The sequence below is a fragment of the Pseudorca crassidens genome, chromosome 15, assembly GCF_039906515.1.
Source record: "Pseudorca crassidens isolate mPseCra1 chromosome 15, mPseCra1.hap1, whole genome shotgun sequence".
Lineage (NCBI taxonomy): Eukaryota > Metazoa > Chordata > Mammalia > Artiodactyla > Delphinidae > Pseudorca > Pseudorca crassidens.
Window position 1 is genome coordinate 17,339,227 of NC_090310.1, and position 18,366 is coordinate 17,357,592.

Sequence of the window (18,366 nt, forward strand, 5' to 3'; positions counted from 1 at the left end):
AGGGCTCTGAGAGCCCGCGGCTGAATCAGACTCTGCTCCTTTAACCCTGCTTCCCGGCCTCGAAAAAGCAGCCTCTGAAGGTGAGCGCCCTTAGGAGGAAAATGATCTCTTTTCTTTCTTTCTTTCTTTTTTTTTTTTTAAGTATGAGTTGTATGCAGTATGCAGCACCAATATCGAGCTCCTGTCCAGAGCTGACGTTCAATAAGGTGCCTTCAAAACGTCACAAAGAAGTATTTTCTCAGCATCTTAAATTCACATTTCAGCAGTTTCTCCGACAAATCATCAAAAAGAACTTGACTTCCTCCAATTCCCTGGGACAAGCAAGGAAGATGCCAGGGGATCAGGACCACCGTGTCATTGCTGCCGAGTCCGGCCTGCGGCCCTCCCCAGTGTGAGTGCCAAGGGGAGCGTCCTCTCGCTGTATCCCAGCACCTGCATGTACTCAGAAAATGTGCTCAATAAATATTTCTGGGGTGCATAAAGGGAACAACAAAACGGGCAGCAGGAGGCAGAAAAAGAAATCTTGGTTGGTGAGGGGCTGATTCTAAGAAACTAAGCTGATTTTAAACCTGGAATCCCCCAAGTGCCCCTCCGCAGGTACCTGGGCTGTGTCTGGTTTCTCACTCCCACCCACCTCCAGCACAAGCCTTGGTCCTGGCCGCAGAAGGAAGGAAGCTGACGTTTTTTGAGAGTCTGGGCTGCACCCTGTACATGGGCGACCTCTCCAATTTCTCCCCAGGGTAGGTAAGGCCGCCCCCATTATTAAGACAGGAAACTCCAGCCCAGAGAGGGGGAGTGACTCACCCAAGGTGGCACAGCCAGGAGGTGTCAGAGTCAGGATTCAGACCCAGGTCCACTGGCTCCCCCCAAAATCTTCCCACCCCCAGGGTCACTGTGGGCTCGCTTGGTCCCCTTCCCCTCCCCCTGAAAGGCGATAAGGAACAGTCTGGACTTTGTGCGGCTCTGCAGGCAGGACCTGGGGGGCTGGGCTTGGTGTCTGTCCCAGGCAGTGCCCTGGTCTCAGCACGTGACCTGGGGGTCACCCACGTGCCTCGGAGGGAGGGAGGCTGTCATCACGTGCCCACAGACACACGTGCGGCTCACACTCGCGCACGCAGGAAGCTCACGTCGGCACAGACACACGAGTGGCCTTGGGAATACGGCAGAACCACGGCCGAGCTCCGTGTCCACAGGCACGCAGGCTACTCACACGCGCAGCCACGCCAGTGGGCACCTGAGCCCCAGACGTGCACTGTAAACACGAGGCTCAGGGGTCCCAGCCGGGAGACCAAGGGCTGCAGGCCTCGTTACACCTCAGCCCAGGTGACCCTGTCCGTGGCTCGTGGCTCAGTGGCATGGCCAGCTCTGGACGGCCAGTCGGCCTCACTAGCTGGCCTGGGGCCCAGGCCCTGCAGGTGGAGGGGCCATGACCACCCACTGGCGGAGGTAGCTCCTGGGGGGCCCTTCGTCCCTGGGGCTACTGAAGTCATGCTCCACGGGGCTGCCGCAGTCAGAGTCCACAAAGCCGCTGTCAAACGTGTCCATGTCCAGGCCAGCTGGGGGTGAACCTGCCTCGCTGTCCGACACCCCTCGGGGCGACCCGCCATCCCAGGGCGGCCCGGGGGCCCAACCCTCCTCATCCTTGAGGTGCAGCTTTATCCTGCCAAGCAGGCTGCCCAGGGGGTCCCCCGGCCCGGCAGGGCCACTGGCTGAGACGCAGCCACAGGATAGGACTGTGGCCCCCGTGCCCGGAAGCGAGTCCTCCGTGCCCGGGCCAGGCTCCAGGCTGGTGTCCAGGTTCAGGGCTGGGTAGCCGTCATCCCCGCAGGTGCAAGGCCAGGTGCACAGCCCCTCTGCGTCCACCACGGTCACCGTGTCGATGGATACCAGGCCGTACGGCCGGTCCCTCTCCTGGCTGTGAGCTGAGCTGCCCAAGCTGCCGGCGGTGGAGTGGGCTGGGCCCCAGGAGCCCGGCTCAAGCACCCCGTCGGCTTCCACCAGGTCTGGGGGCTCTGGCAGCTCTGTGGGCACCAGCCCCTTGGCTGCAGTCTGCGGTAGGCACTGGCTGTGCATCTCCAGGGACAAGGGCACCCCTGGGCTCCAGGATCTCAGTTCCAGGCTGGAAGCAGTGAAGGGGGTGCCCACCCATTTCTGCGAGAGAGAAGAGGAGGGAGAGTCATGGATGGGATGGGGGACAAGGGGTGGCGGGGGAGCATATCAACAGACAGACACAGAGACAAGACAGACAGCAAGAGAGAAAGAGACAAAGACTCCAGAAGATAAAGAGAGAGATGGGGGTGGGGGGAGTTGAGCACTGTGCTGTGTCCCTATCCGGGGACAGTCCCTGTCGCCGTCCCGGCCTCCCTGGGCCTCAGTCTCCCTGCCTGTAGCAGGGAGCTACGGCCCTCAGCAGCTACGGCCCTCAGCAGTCTGCAGGCACAGACAATCTGCTGCTCGGTGGCCTGGGGTCTGTATGGGTGCGGGTCCAAGATTCCCAAGCTGTGGGGACGAGGGGCGGGAGGCCCTGAGAGCTGAGTGACAGAGCCCTCACCAGGCCTTCTGTTTTATGTCCTCGGGGAGATTTCTCGAAACCACGCATTCTTCTGTTTGTGTCCTCACTAGAGTGGACACATGACCAGGGAAGAAGCCCCACTTCTTCTGGTCACGGCTGTGTCCCCAGAGGCTCACACAGTGCCTGGCACACAGTAGGCACCCAATAAATGTATATTAACTAAATGAATGAATGGAGTGGATCAAGGACCAGCCACTCAGAATAGATAAGGGCTGTGGGGTGACAATGGACTGAGGCAGCTGTCCCTAAACTTTAAGGATCCCCCTGCCCTCACCTGCCGGGGTCCCACTCAAGACACAGGGTCTCCATCCAGGTGGCAGAGAAAATCCCTGAGAACCAAAATCTCCCAGTTTTGAGCCTACTCCATCAGAAAACTCCTCTCAGAACCCTGCTGAGGCCACTACCACTGATTTGAAGTCACTTTTCAGCTGTGTGGCCTTGAGTCAGTTACTTACCCTCTCTGTGCCTCAGTTTCTGCATCTGTAAAATGGGCCTGCTAATAGTCCCCACTCCACAGGGTGGTTGTGGGGATTAAATGATAAATTAAATAACAGCTGTGGCGCTCCTAGCAGAGTGCCTGGTGCACAGCAAGTGCTGTAAGAGTATTGGTAAAACAAACACAAAATAGATGTGATATTTGAGCTTCAGGGAAAGTACAGAGGAAAGAGGAAAGGGTTTATCCAATGTGGGCTGCAGCCTAGGCTCCTCCCCTGCCCGGCTCTGAGCCTCAGTCTCCTCGTGGTTCCCCTGGGATGGTGGAGCACACCCTCCCCACTTGCAGGGGCTGCTAAGAGGATGAAAGGGTGGAGGTGAGACAGTGCTCAGTGAGTGCCAGGCAGATGGCATGTTGCACTTCCTGACTTCCAGACTCTGCTGGAGCAGATGGGTCACCACATCCTCTCTGCGGTGACTGCCGCCACCGGGTGGGGGTTGGTAAATAAGCACAGAGAACCCAAGGGCGATGGCGCTGGTAGCGGGTGTTGGGGCCTGGATGGGGCTGGTGTATCTTGCAGGCAGGGCCATATCCTTCCCAGAAGCTGCTCCCTCCCCACCTCCATAGCAAGGGCTTCTACCAAAGGACCAGGAGGCCACTTCGTGGCTCAAGGGACCACCTGGCTCACCCTCTCTCCCAGTTTGGCTCCTTGGGCTGGGAAATGCTGCAGGATCTTGTTTAATTCTTATGCCAACTCTGCCCCACTGGAATTATTTCCTGCACTTTGCATGTGCAGAGACTGAAGCCTGGTTCCAGCCCGGGTCGGGGATCTGGGTGCCCCGGGCCTACAGGGTGGGGCTGGTGGTCTAGATGTGTGGGTGGAAGCAAGCTCCCAGAGTGTGAGAGGCTCCCAGGGGCTCATCATGTGGTGGGGACACTCACCTTGAAGTCTCCGCTGTGGCCCACGTACAGGGGCTGGAAGAAGGGCTCTGGGCTGGGCACCTGCACCCACACATTTTTCCATAGCCTGGAGGGCAGAGACGAGGTGAGCCCCCCGCACCTCCCAGAGGGCAGCCGGGCCTCCCGCTCAGAGGCTCCCCAAATGTGTCCTGCGGGAGGCTCAGAGACTCCAAGACACACCCAGGCCCCTCCCTTCCGCCCCTCTGCCCCAGGCCTCAGTGTCCACATCTGTAACATGGGGCAGCGAGTCTCCTGAAGGTGCTCCGAGTTTAAGGGCTTGGCTGCCTGTTCTCTGCTAAGCCAGGGCTGGCCCCTGAGCCGTGACTTCCTCCTCCACCACCAGGGATGAGCCAACAGCCAATTCCATGGGGCTGTAGGGAGGGGTCAGGAAGTGTAGGCACAGCGCCAGGCACCCCAGCACCCAGAGACTGGTCTGCAACACCCTCTGTGATTCGCAGGCTTCTCTGCCTGGAACAGGGTATGCAGGGCCCCCGCCCAGCGTCTGCCACTTAGCAAGGGCTCAGCCCCAGCCAGCAGCATGCACGAAGGCCAGGGGAGCTCAGGTTTTATCAATGTTTTTAATCAGCATCAGCCCTTCTCTGGATGGCCACGTTCAGCAGAAACCCAATACATAAAGAGATAAAAGCAAAACCTCTGGTGCTGAAGCAGGATTGTCAGGGGGGTTATTCCACCAGCCCTTAACCCCCACCTGGCGGCCCCTCCTGACCCTCAGGACTCAAAGCTTAGAATTCACTGGACAAGATCACAGCTGAGGTCACTGTTACGAGCACAGGTCGAAATTCCTTCTCCTCCACTTCACTGCTGTGTGACTTTGGGCAAGTTCCTAGACAGCTCTGTGCCTCAGTTTCCCCATTTGTCAAATGGAAGTAAATGCCGTGTATCAAGCTCATCTGGCTGCTGTGAGGGTTAAGCATGTGCTCCACACAGTGCCCAGTTTAGTATCACCATCACTGTCATTACTATTGTCATGGTAACAGGTGTGTCCTCCAGTCCCGGCCCAGGCTGAGCCCCTCCCTGCCACCCTGTTCCCTGGCCTCACCTCCAAGCCTGATGGATCTTCGGGCCTAAGATGACAAGGACGAGGCATGCGAGGACCAAGATGGGAAGCAGTTGAGGGTACAAGTCTCCCTTTATCTCTGGGAAGGAAGAAAACACTGGGTGAATTTGACCAACCTCTACGAGAGGCCACCTGGGCTGGGTGTGGAGGGCACTGGGTCTGGGCTGGAGTGGAAGTGGGTGGGAAGGCTGCTGGTGCCTCGCGGTGGGATGGACCTGGCTTCAACTCCTGCTCCCACCCCCACCCTAGGCAAGTGATTTCATCTCTCTGAACCTCAGTTTTCTCATCTGCAAAATGGCGATAATAATTCCCACTTCACAGATACATTAGGAGGATCAAAGGCCCCGCCAGGAGAGGCACCTGGCACCCAATGCAGGGCCTGGCAAGCAGGGGCCCCAGAAATGCTGTGGAACAGCTACAAGGGGATGCATGACTGAGTGGGAACCTTCCAGCCGTGCTGAAAATCTCAGGGCTCAGGGCCGCTGCACTAGGACAAGATTTAGTACAAGGAGTGGGTGTCCATCCCTGCTTCACATCTTACCTTCTGGCTGGGTGTGAAAGACGACTGGGTCACTCCACTCGCTCCAGGTCCCCTGGAAGGAGGAGCGAGGCTGGGGCCCTGCCCGCACCTGCAGCTCGTAGCTTGAGCCTTTGTGGAACTCCAAGGGCAGGAGAGAGACGCTTCTCGAATCCACTGAGATCAGCTTTCTCCCTGGACTCTGCCAACCCAGGGAAAGGATGCGCTGGGTTAGGACCGCCCAGGCCAGCCCCCGCCTCCAGCAGAACCACCCTTTACCAGCCCCCAGGAAAGGGGTGGAGTTTCTCCTGGCAAGTCTCCACCCCCTCCACAAGAGTCAGTCTGAGCTCTGGCCACTCCGGTGTGGGCAGCACAGAGCCGTGGGCGCTGCCCTGGCCTTGCCTGTGATACAGTGCTTTGGTCGCTTTCTCTCTGAGCCCAGCTCAGTCACTCACAGCCCCACAGGGGACCCTGCCTGCTGGGCCTGGGAGTGTCCCGGGAACAGCAGTGGCCGTTCCTGGGCATGTTTAGCTGGCAGCATTCCGGACTTCGGACACTTCTGTAATTCTTCAACAGTGGCTACTTTCAACAGTGGGCATTTCTGGGCGTCTTTAACGACAGGCGTCTTAGCAATGGGTACCTCTGGAAGTCTTCCACTGGGGATGGTCTAAACTATGGCATTTATGAAAATCTTAAACTGAGACCATTCTAAAGGATGGATAATTCTAGAACACTTCAGCTGTGACTGTTCTAAATAGTGGGCCATTCTGGAACTCTCCAACACTCTAAACAAAGAATGCCTCTAGAAGACTTCACGCCGCCCCAATCCTCTGAGGGTCTCACCAGAGCCCAGGGGTCTCCGAGCTTCCTGTACCGCAGCTCATACTGAAGTTTGCCCTTCAGCGCGTACAAATTGTAATCGGAGCTCCAGGAGATGTTATAATGTCCGGAGAAGGTCGCCGTCACGTTGAAAGGGGGAGATGGCTTGACTTAGAGGAAAAAGCCAGAGAGACGAAATGGCATGAGATTTCGCAGCAGCTGAGAATGATGCTCTCCTTGATGAGGTCAAGACTAATGACCCTGAATGACTTGGGGTAAAGCATCCCCTGTCTCTGGGCCTTAGTTTACTCATCTGAGAAATGAGAGATTTAGATGAGTCTAAAGTGGGGGTGCTACGACTCAGGGGGGCAAGAATGCAGACTGGCGTAGCCGGGGAGCGGGGGGAAACCAACGACACCCACTCATTCTCCATTTCTTTTCTAAATGATGGCATCATTTTCTTTTTACGTGGGCCTCTCACTGTTGTGGCCTCTCCCAACTGTGGAGCACAGGCTCCGGACGCGCAGGCTCAGTGGCCATGGCTCACGGGCCCAGCCACTCCACGGCATGTGGGATCCTCCCGGACCGGGGCACGAACCCGTGTCCCCTGCATCGGCAGGGGGACTCTCAACCACTGCGCCATCAGGGAAGCCCGAATCACTTTCTTTTAACTCTAGCTTCCTTGAGAAGTCAAAAGACTGTAATTAGCATCATGCTAATTAATTAGCACCAATTATGCTAATGATGGAAGTTACCACCTCTGAGTGCCTGCCGGGCTGCTCTACAGCGAGCATTTTGACGCCCGCAGGGGCCCTGAGAATTCGATGTGACCGTTGTCATCTCCCAGACATCTTCTGGAAAGTGCGGGAGCAGAGATCTGGGCCGCAACACCACGCCCTCCTGGGCTCTGTGATCCGGCTTGCCATATGCCCCTGTCTTGGGGATCTTAGCTCCTTGGGACAGAGGTTTTGTTCTCCAGGTCAGTGCTGTGTCCGCAGCTCCTAGGACAGAGCCGGCACACAGCAGGCCCTCAAGAGATACTTGTTAAACCAACAAATGAACCTTCCAGGGATTCCAAAAAGGAACTCTGAGGCTACGGACGACTCAGCACCAAGGCCTGCGATGTTCAGGAGGCTGCGGCGAGGGCTTTATTGTCATTGCTATTTCAGCCATGGGTCCTTTGGGATTGGAATAACTGCTAAGCCCTCTCCTATTTTCCCCAGGCCGACGGAGACCTGGTTTTCCACTTCCCTGTACGTCCTGGGCTGGGTGGTGAGGACCAGAGCTGGGGATCAGGGATGGGGTCAAGGATGGGGGCCCAGAGCCCAGGAGGGGGAAGGGAGTAGAACACTGCCCCCTGGCTTCAGGCCCTGGCAGGGAGGGGGAGAGGGAGGGCGCCAGAGAGAAATGGGACTTGGAGCCGCCCTGCGAGGTGGAGGGGCCGTGGAGCAGTTCCTTCTCCTCCGCAGGGGCAGGGGGAGGCTTGCAGTCTGCCCCGCTCACTCAGAGGGGCAAAGGGCCGCCCCTGCTCCCACGCCTGGATCTGCATGGCTGAGTGAGCGTGTGCGTATGTGTGCATATGGGCGTGTGTGAGAGAGCGTGGGCCTGTGTCCAGGCTGGCTAGGCCCAGGGCTGCTGGGACACCCGTGCATTTGTCCAAGGGTGGATTTATGAGTGTGCGTGTGAGAGACTCTGGGTGTGTCTGCGTGTGTGTGAACCTTCATTCACACCTTGTGCAGTGCGACACCCACTCAGCGAAGTGGTGCAAACCTGGACCCCCTCCAGGTGACAGACACCCTCTCACCCCCCTGCCCCACCACTGGGAACCTAGGGCCAAAATCCCCCAGAGATTCCTCGCAGAGGCTGGGCCTTCCCGAGGAGGGCAGGACTCTCTTAGCAGTTTGCATTTGCATGCCTCTGAGCACAGGCTTCTCACCCCCTCTGTGGAAATCCCACTTTGGGGACACACACACACACACACAAACACACACACACACACACACACACACACACACACACACTAAAAGCTGCCTCCTGGACCGGCCCTGGGTCTGGACCCACAGAGACAACTTCTTCCACCAGCCAGCACCGCCCCTCCACCCCGCCCCCAGCCTGGAGGGAAATTCCAGGCCTCACCTGAGCTAACGAATGGGAGAAAACTCAGGGAAGTTTTTCTCTTGAGACTCAGTGTCCCCACTTGCCTCATAATGTAGACAGAATCCCTAAGAGTCAGGGTTAAAAGGGCCCTCACTCTACAAATAGGGAACTGGTCCAAGTTCACAGATAGGCAGGGCTGAACCAGAACTGAAGGCCGAGATCCTGGGTCCCAGTCCAGCTCCTTTTCATACCGCGGCTGCCTCTATTTGGTTAAAGCTCAAACCTAGTTATCAACCCGTCACACCTTAGTAAATATCGGTGCACCTACAGAGCAGAACTGTAAGGGGAGGTAAGGACATAGGACAGGTCAGCTATGATGGTGGGGGAAGGGGAGCCGTCTCAGGGACCATGTGTCCTCCTCAGCTCTGGGGTCCAAGGGATACTCACTGCTTTTAGCCAGGACAAAGCTGCCGCACTCCTGGGAGTGGTTGCCCGAATGGTCTGTCATGTTGACACTGAAAACGTCGTCGGCCATGTATTGGAACACATCCATATGGCACGTGTACTCTGCATGCGTGGCATTGTGGGTGGACCAGCAGAGGCTGCAGGAGGTGACCTCGTCCTCCAGTTCTCCATATGAGTCTTGCCTTCAAGGACAGAGCAGCCGGTTATGGCTGGAAGCCAGCGGGGCTCAGGGCACAGGGCCAGGACCCCAGCCCAGAATCTTGGGGCTGGGAGGGAGTTGAAGTGGTGCCGGGGGTCACCTGGTCGAATTACCCCTTTCCCCGGGAAGATACTCCTCCCCTGAAGTAGCCCTGATGGATGGTGTCCAGGCTCGGCTTGTATGCCTCCAAGGGACCAGGAACTCACTACCTCATTTAAGGACAGCAGCTTTTAACTTTGGAAATTTGGGCCATTCTTGCCTGGACTGAGCCTAAATCTGTCCCTGTCAGTTCCATCAACTGTATCACTGTCCTACAGAAAGGGTGCTAAGCATTTCAGTTCTCCTTCCTGACCTCCTCTGTCCAACATCTGCTGAATACCTAATAAGTGCTTGTGCTCAGGGCCAAGATAAGAGCCAAATGAACTTCATCCCCTGCTTTGGGTGAACTACCAGGGAGGCTATTGGTATAAGGTTGGGGGAAAATGCTCTGGCTTTTTAACTGCCAGTGGGCAGAAACAGTGGGTTTTGAAGTATGTATAGGAGTTCACCAGATATTTATTTCCCTACCTACATCTTCAGGCTGTGAACATGACCACCCTTGAAGGCTAATATGGATGTGTGGACTCTGTTATTTGCTAAATATTTGCTGGAATAGAAACTTCTGCTGAATAAAGTCTCTCTAAACCTCTTGCACAGCAGCTAGGAGAATCTTTAAAAACTGCCTGTCACCCCCATGCCTAAAACCCTCGGGTGGCTTCTCATCACCCACACAATAAAAGCTGGCCCTGGGCTTCCCTGGTGGCGCAGTGGTTGAGAGTCCGCCTGCTGATGCAGGGGACGCAGGTTCGTGCCCTGGTCTGGGAAGATCCCACATGCCGCGGAGCGGCTGGGCCCGTGAGCCATGGCCGCTGAGCCTGCACGTCCGGAGCCTGTGCTCCTCAACGGGAGAGGCCACAACAGTGAGAGGCCCGCGTACCGGTGGGGGGGGAAAAAAAAAAGCTGGGCCTTGCTTACCTCTCATCTCCTTTGCTTGTTGTTCTCTCTCACACTGGCTCACTCTGCTCTGGCCCCACTGACCTCCTCGCTATTCCTCAGACTCATTAGTCTCTCCCGACCGCAGGACCTTTACACTTACAGTGCCCTCTGCCTGCACTGCCCTTTCCCCAGCTCACTGGCTGCCTCCTTCTCACCCAGAAAGGCCTGCCCCGACCCTCCTGGCTAAAGCAGACCTTCTCCCCATGTCACTCGCTTTCCACCCAAGGCTCAAGGTTCCTGGACTTTAAAGCACTCATTATTCTCAGAAAGCATCCTGTTGGTTGTTTTCGTTTTTCTTGTCTGTCTCCCCAGCCACTCCCCACCTGCAGTAAGTCAGCTCCGGGACCAGCTGGGACCTGGTCTGTCTTAGGCTCTACTGGGCCCCCAGTGCCTGCAAGTGTCTGGCAAGAGCTTAATAAATATGTTCTGAAGAAGTAACTGAATGAACGAATGAATGGGTGATGACAGAATGAAAGCCAGCTGTTCTTTATCCTGATCAGCACGTTGACAAAGACTCTCCTTGACCAGGCTCAACTCAGGCTCCTCAGAACTCTCTCCTCGACGAGGCCCTGACTTTGGGACTCCCAAGCTCGTCTCTGCATTGTCTAATGTTAGCAAGAATCCTGCTAAGTCATTTTAGCCAGAATCTTCCATCCTTGATATCTGATCGAATTCCTCATCCTCCACCACCCCCAGGCGACGTGGGCTCACCCTGGGCTTCCATTAGCAAGAATCCTGTTAAGTCAGTTTAGCTGGAACCCCCCTTACCCCTGATGTTTCCTCTTAGTATTTTTCCATCCATTGACCTGCTCCTTAGCTATAAATTCCTAATTTTCCTTGTTGTATTCGAGTTGAGCCCAAGCTCTCTTCCCCACACCAAAACCCCACGCAGCGGTCCCTACACCCATCATGATGGTCTTTTTTTTTTTTTTTTAAGAATCCCTTATATATTCTTTTTTTTTAAATAAATTTATTTACTTATTTATTTTTGGCTGCGTTGGGTCTTCGTTTCTGCGCGCGGGCTTTCTCTAGTTGTGGTGAGGGGGCTCTCTTCATTGCGGTGTGCAGGCTTCTCATCGCAGTGGCTTCTCTTGTTGCGGAGCACAGGCTCTAGGTGCGTAGGCTTCAGTAGTTGTGGCACGTGGGCTCAGTAGTTGTGGCTCACGGGCTCTAGAGCGCAGGCTCAGTAATTGTTGCGCACGGGCTTCGTTGCTCCGTGGCATGTGGGATTTTCCCGGACCAGCGCTCGAAACTGTGTCCCCTGCATTGGCAGGCGGATTCTTAACCACTGAGCCACCAGGGAAGCCCGATCATTACGGTCTTGAATAAAGTCTGCCTTACCATTCTTTAACAAGTGCAATGAAAAAGTTTTCTTTAACAATAGGGACCCATGAATCTTGGAGTCAGACTGCCTGTGTTTGAATCTCAGCTCCACCATTCACTGGCTGTGTGACCTTGGGCAAACTGCATAACCTCTCTGAACCCTAGTGTCCTCGTTTGTTAAATGGGAGTAATAATTGTGAGGATGGGAAGTGATGGTTCATGTGAAGTGTAGCAGGATGCCGGGCATGTATTCAGTGTTCAAAAAAATCATGTGGCAGTCTGGTCATCCTGGGGTCTCAAAACCACAGTCTGGCCTGTGTGGGCAAGAGAGTATGGTCTTTGGAGCCCTGCTCGCTGGACAAGTCTCGTGAGTCCTGCATGGACATCTGTAAGGTAGGCACAGTGATTCCCAGCTCCCAGTCCCAGATCACGGTCAGTGATTCTCAGCTCATGGTGAAACCAAAAGCTGTCGGTGGAAGGGCTGAGAGAGCCCCCAGAAGTGGCAGCCATTATTTTTATTGCTAAACTACCTGCCAGGCACACAGTAGGTCCAACTCCGTCTGTGGCCTCTGGCAGTCCTGCCCCACCCCAGCCCTCCAGGGCTACCCTGAATCGCATCCCCGAGGCTGGCGAGGTCTGGCCACTTACCAGGTGAGGGTGAGCGTGCCAGGGTGCGGGGCCCTTGTCTTCAGGATGCAGGTGACCGTCTGGATGTAATCGGTGTAGCAGACGAGGTCTGAGCAGCCCCAGGCTGGAGGGTCAAGGGACACAGAGACCTTGGTTGGGGTGGGGGCTGGTCGGGGTCAGCAGAGCTGATCACCCCCTCACCCCCTTGAGGGCTGGAGGATGACGGGAAGCAGGGGTCCCAGAGCCAGGATGAATATGATGACCCTAGGGCCACTAAGATTAAGGCCTGGAGCAAGGGGGTCCTTGCCACCTAAGAATTCTATTTTTGAGCCCCCAAAGTTGCGAGGTTGGCTATGGAGACAAGACTCTCCTAACGAGAAACATCATAAACTAAGCGGGTCCCCACCCAGCGCCCTCCCCACAAGCCCTGTGTCCAGACACCAGGTCAGCATCCCTCCTGGCCGGCCTCCCTCTCCAGGTGGTGTGTCCTGAACTCCCCGGTTGCTGGGGGAATCTGCACATCCTGCGAGAGGGATTCGTGTGGTCAGTGAGAGACCACATGCTCCCTCTGTTCCCCGCAGCTGGTCCAAGACAGGACATGGACCTCGGTGACCTGGCAGTGCTTCGAGGGAGCAAGAAACCTTCAGAAAACTGAGAAGCCCTTGGATACTTTTGCCAAGATGTCTGTATTATCCTACTGCCCAAACCATCACCACCACCACCAACCAAGTGACACAGGTATGGTCCCCCTCAGGCAATTTTATTGCAAGATTTAATACTCTCCCAACTCCATCGTTAATTGCTTTACTTTGTTCTAAAAATGTTTGACAAAATCCAGTTAATAAGTTTTAGTTTAGTTTTGTTTTGTAAGATCAAGTGCCAACGCTGCTATTCCCCCTGCCTCCACCCCCCCCCCACTATTTACCAGAAATTTGTTCCCCTTTTAAATGGATTCATTCTTAGTGGCTTTTTCCTATTTTTCCTTGACTAATGAAGACCCAGGGGTTAGCAGTACATTCCTCCTGGGTCTCCATCTAGGTCAGAAGCTGGATTTGTAGTCAAGAACACTGTCACTGGAAACATCCTTTATGTCTCCTCCCATCACATTTAACAAATGAGAAAACTGAAGCTCTGAGACTGGGCCACACCTCTTGTCTCGCTCTTGGTCTGGGCTCAGGAGACCCAGGAAAGGCAAAATCTAATCTGTGCTAGTTCTTCACCTCCACACACATGGCGGACACCGCTAATCGATCATGGCCCTCACTCCCTTGGATGTGGCCTCAGAATCCTTCTCAACACAGTTGAGTGGCTCCAGACAGCCACTACCAAGGGATCTGAGATGTGGAAAGGAACCCTGTTGGAGGAGGAAGTTTCCCTCGGGGAGGAGCACGGGGCCTGTCGGTGGACACAGAGCGGCCCGTTCAGATACTTTGCGGAGAAAAGAGGACTGATTTTGGTAGGACCAAAACCCAGGTGGCTGTGTCCTCTCTGAGTTCATCGTATCCTAGTCGTTCTCTTTCAGGGCTCCAGAACTTGGAGAGGAGCTGCCTTTCCTAGGTAGACTCAAGGCCACCAAGGGACAGGGTTTGTCCCGAACTTGTAATGAAACATTGGAGAGGGGACAGTAGTCCCTGAACTAGTGTGGAGGTGGCATCAGGGACCAGAGGGAGTAAAAACCCTGTCACCGGTCACTACCCTGAGCCCTGCGCAGAGAGCCCCCGGGCCACCCCCCACCCCGCCCAGGGCTATCACAGCGTGTGGGAGGCAGTGGGAGCCGTGAAAACTGCACACGTGACTCACAAGTGCTCTGAGTCGCTATTTGTAAGCTGGAGACACTGGCCCCTCGGACGGGGTGGGGAGGTATTTAGATGATATCACGCCAGTGCAGCCCAGGCGGCCTGCGTGTGGCACTCACCCAATAAAAGCAGTTAAGACCACGGGAATCAGGCAGATTTGGGAACCCGTCCCAGCTCTGCCACTGCCCGGCTGTGTGGTCGTGGACCTGCCTCTCACCCTCTCTGAGCCTCACAGGCTGTCGGCAGAAGGGAATGAGGATGCTCGGCCCCCGGGACACAGCAGGGGCTTGTTATTTGTGCTCACGGGGTGGGGAGAGGCAGCGGGTGACCCAAAGGCCCTTTAGAGGCTAGGACAGGATTCTGACAGCTCAGAAAGGGAAAATAAAGGAGACTGACATCTGTTTCCTGATGGAGCTATTTGAGGCTTTGGGTCTTTCGGTAAAAACCGGAGTGAAATGCTTATGAGTCAGCACAGCGGCGGCTGAGGGCACCCCTGTCCCCAGGCCAGCTCCCATTCGAGCCTGTGTGCTGTGTCCCACCTCCTCTGGGAAGGCTTCCTGGATCTCTCAGCCCTGACTGCGCCCCCAAGTCTAACACCTGGCCTTTCCCTGCTCGGGTCTCGAACATCTCTCCCTCTGACTGCAACATCTCCTGCTCCTCCGGGGCTTCCTTCTAAGGCTTTGGCTGCTTTTGTCTCCACAGCCACTCTCCCCACCCAGGGAATATGTGTGCTGGCAGTGGATCCAGTGATTGCTGAGAAACATCTCCTAGGAGATGAGGAGAAACTGTGGTTAGATCACAGGCAGGACTTCCTCACGCTGAGAACTGGGAGCCAGCCAAGGCAGAGAGAAGAAGGATGAAGTCCCTCATCCTCCCGCCCCGCTTCCCTGGCCAGCGAGACGTGGAGACCAGGACTCACTTCTGGACAGTGGCGCTCTCTGGTGGGATGGGCTCTAGCTAATGCAGAGATGGTTACTGGACTTGCGTCGGCCGCAAGTGGACAGATGCCACAGACTCTGACCCTGTGGCCTCTACCCTGCCCTGGAGCCCACAAGGCCAGCCCGGCCACTCTCCACCCGCATACCACGGGGCAACTACTTACCCCCCTGGAGCATCAGCAGGAGCAGAGGGGCAGCCCAGCCGCAGAGCATGCTGCCCGCCGGAGCCTGGAAGAGACACACAGGGAGAGGGTGGGCCTGGGGCCTGGGGACCAAGGGGCCCTGAACATCCTCCCTCTGGTCCCCATCCCTCCTTTGGAAGACTTGCCTCAGTTTCTTGGATTTGCTTCTGAGAAACAAGAGTTTGAGGAGCCCGAGGCTGCCCCCAAGGATTCCTGTCCCTTAGAAGTGGCTTCTTTGCCCCCTGGATCCCTCCCCGCTTCTCCCCGCTTCTGCCTGGGCCCCCAGCACCATCACAAATGGCGGGGATGAAAAGGGGGAAGAGCTCGCTGCTGGTCCACCCCTGCTAAGCCTGTTGATGTAGCACGACGTGCGCACGTTAATCCATCTAGATAAGAAAGAGGGAGGCAGGGAGGGGAAAGGGGCTTGGAAAGCAGTATTTGACGGGCAGAGATCTTGCGTCCTCTTTCTTACAAAACCCCCATGTTGATGTTAGCCCAATTAATTGGCTTCTTAATGAGTAGCAAATCCAAGATTAGCCCACAAAGGAGACAGTTCCTGCATACCTAAGATAAGTTTAGCCCATTAGCGAGGGTTCCTACCCAAATACAGAGCTCCCCCGGGTTAGCCCACCAGCAAGCACGGGGGAACCCAGCTTGACCACACGAAGGTGCCCTGGACACCCTGATCTGCATGAGATGGAGAAGAGACCTCTTTGGAGACCAGAGCCAGCCTGTCCAGGAAGAGCGGACTTTGGTACCTTGGGCAGAAGAACAACCCACCAGGCTGGCAATGCAGGCTTTTGCTGGTACTTTGTCCATTGCACCCCCAGCTCTGTGTCTACTTGGGGAGGTACCAGCCAGAAGCCAGTGGGTCCCAAGAACCCTACCTAGATAGATCCCATGGACAGGTGTGTAGGTGGAACAGGAGCCCAGAGGGCTGACCCGTGCAGGGACCAGGTCACACACATGGCTTCTTCCGGACACCATCCCTGAACCCGGCTTCCCCCAGAGCCTACTCTGGCCCCACTGGGAGCTTCCTCTGAGCTCCCAAACAGGTCACCAGGCAGGCAGGGGTGCAGGGCATGGAGAGGTTCAGCTGTGTGGCTCTCGGCTGGCCACTTCCCCTCCCTGAGCCTTAGAAGTAAAGATGGTAAAGCCTGCTTCCAGGATTCTTGTGAGGATTCAAAGCCTCCATTTATAGAATCACTGGGCCCCTGGCATAGCCCCTGGCACACAAACACTCAAGAAACAGTGATGGATACAGGCTTTTAAAGCATCAGAATGGACCGACTCCCTGAGTGATCTACCCAAGAGGTCCCCAAATGTCTCATTTTCCAAAAGTTGGCCATATTTGTAGATCATGTGTACTATTATTTATTTAATATATTTTCTATAAACAGACCCTATTAAAAATTTAACTCCAACTTCAACCTAAGCAATAATGCACATAGTTGTGTATTTTTTCCCCATAGCTGTGTATCATTCCCCAGTCAATGATTGTAAAGCATTTGAAACAGTGCCTGGCATATAGCAGATGTTATATAAGTGTTTCTTAAACAAAGCAATCAACTTACCATAAAACAAAATGCAGTGAAATGTAAAAACTAAATACAAGGAAAACAAAAGACAATAATTGAATTTTAGTGAGATACTATTCCCTGCTTAAGACTCTGATGGGGCTTCCCTGGTGGCTCAGTGGTTAAGAATCCGCCTGCCAATGCAGAGGACACTGGTTCGAGCCCTGGTTCGGGAAAATCCCACGTGCTGCGGAGCAACTAAGCCCGTGTGCCACAACTACTGAGCCCGCATGCCACAACTACTGAAGCCCATGCGCCTAGAGCCTGTGCTCCGCAACAAGAGAAGCCACTGCAATGAGAAGCCCGTGCACCGCAACGAAGAGTAGCCCCCCTCGCCACAACTAGAGAAAGCCCGCACACAGTAACGAACACCCAATGCAGCCAAAAATAAATAAATAAATTTATTTTTAAAAAAAAGACTCTGATGAGTTGGAGATCTAGTTTGCCTTTGTTTAAAAAGGGAGATTAAAGAGTATTAGAGAGGTGTTGAAGACATACTAGCATCAAGCTGAGATTCTCACCCCCTCACTCATCAGAGGATAGAAAGAAATTTGAAAAAGGTCTCACTCTCTCACTAGGGGGTCCAGGGATATTTAACACCATCTTAAACAAGCCACTCAATTCTGGGAAACATCAGCCTTGAATGATGACGTCTTCTCTTGTTTCCACAGCACCAAGTAGGAACACCTCCCGGTCCCACTACCCTCCCTGCCCTGAATCCACCCCTTATGGGGCTTCCCACTCAGCTGACTCCTGAGGGCAACAGCAACTTACTCCCCACATGCACCCAGACCAGCAGGTGTGCTTCCTGAGTGAAGGACAGAGGGTGCCTTGCAGCCTCCTACAGAGCAGTGAAGAACACCTGGCTTGGAGTCTGCCAGGTGCCAGCTGTGTGACCTTGGGCAAGTTCCTGACCTCTCTGATTCTCTGTTTTCTTATCTTTGTTGTAGGCACTAAATGCATTATTGCATGTGAAGCATTCCAGCGCAGTCCTGGATGGGATGGAGCCCTAAATTGGTGCTTATCCACCAGGCTCCAGTGCCTAGAAATGATTTCTGAGGTTGTGGTCCTTCAGACTAAAAGTTGGCCAAATTTCAGGAGAGTCTGGGGATGTGGAGAAGATTGGGGGGAGGAAGTCAAACGGAAGCAGGTACTATGGAGAACGCAAAGTGCTTAACTTCACAGTCAACAGAGAAATGCAAATGAAAACCGCAATAACATGCCATTTAAATTTTATCAGATTAGTAAAAACTAAAGGTCTGACAACATCACATGTTGCTGAGGACACAACGTAATGGGAACTCTCATTTACAGCTAGTGGAGATGTAAATTAATACAACTAGTCTGGAAAATAGTTTGGCATGGTCTAATAAACTTGAACAAGTGTTTACCCTAAGACCCAGCAATTCCACTGTGAGGTATACTACCAAGGAAACACTGGCACGTGTGTACAAGAAGCATAGGCAGAAATGTTTATAGTGGCATTGATTTTAATATTGAAAAACTGGAAACAACCTAAATATACATACGCAAGAGAATGGAAAGATAAACTATGGTGTAATCACTCAATGTGAAAATGAATCATAGCTTCACACAACAAAGCAAATGCCTCTTACAGAAAAGCAACAACAATAACCAAAAAACCCACGAAGCAAATAACTCTTTCTGAAGCAAAAGAAAGATTAGAAAAGAACACAGGCATAATAACACCATCTGTGTCACACTTAACACCATGTAAAGCAGCTCTA

At 54.4% G+C, this 18,366-nt stretch overlaps 1 protein-coding gene across 1 annotated transcript in view; it reads right to left on the reverse strand.

Annotated features, from left to right (window-relative positions):
• Positions 1 to 216: 216 nt before the first annotated feature.
• The window catches only part of IL21R (interleukin 21 receptor), a 32,650-nt gene continuing 14,500 nt past the window's right edge, over positions 217 to 18,366 (reverse strand). Inside the window, exons 2-9 of the mRNA XM_067706315.1 lie at positions 15,024 to 15,087; positions 12,147 to 12,249; positions 8,924 to 9,123; positions 6,404 to 6,549; positions 5,585 to 5,762; positions 5,026 to 5,122; positions 3,948 to 4,032; positions 217 to 2,151 (exon numbers count right to left, since the gene is read on the reverse strand). Of these exons, the coding sequence (XP_067562416.1) occupies positions 1,387 to 2,151; positions 3,948 to 4,032; positions 5,026 to 5,122; positions 5,585 to 5,762; positions 6,404 to 6,549; positions 8,924 to 9,123; positions 12,147 to 12,249; positions 15,024 to 15,072 (1,623 nt within the window). The 5' untranslated portion in view covers positions 15,073 to 15,087 and the 3' untranslated portion in view covers positions 217 to 1,386. The remainder of the gene's footprint in view (positions 2,152 to 3,947; positions 4,033 to 5,025; positions 5,123 to 5,584; positions 5,763 to 6,403; positions 6,550 to 8,923; positions 9,124 to 12,146; positions 12,250 to 15,023; positions 15,088 to 18,366) is intronic.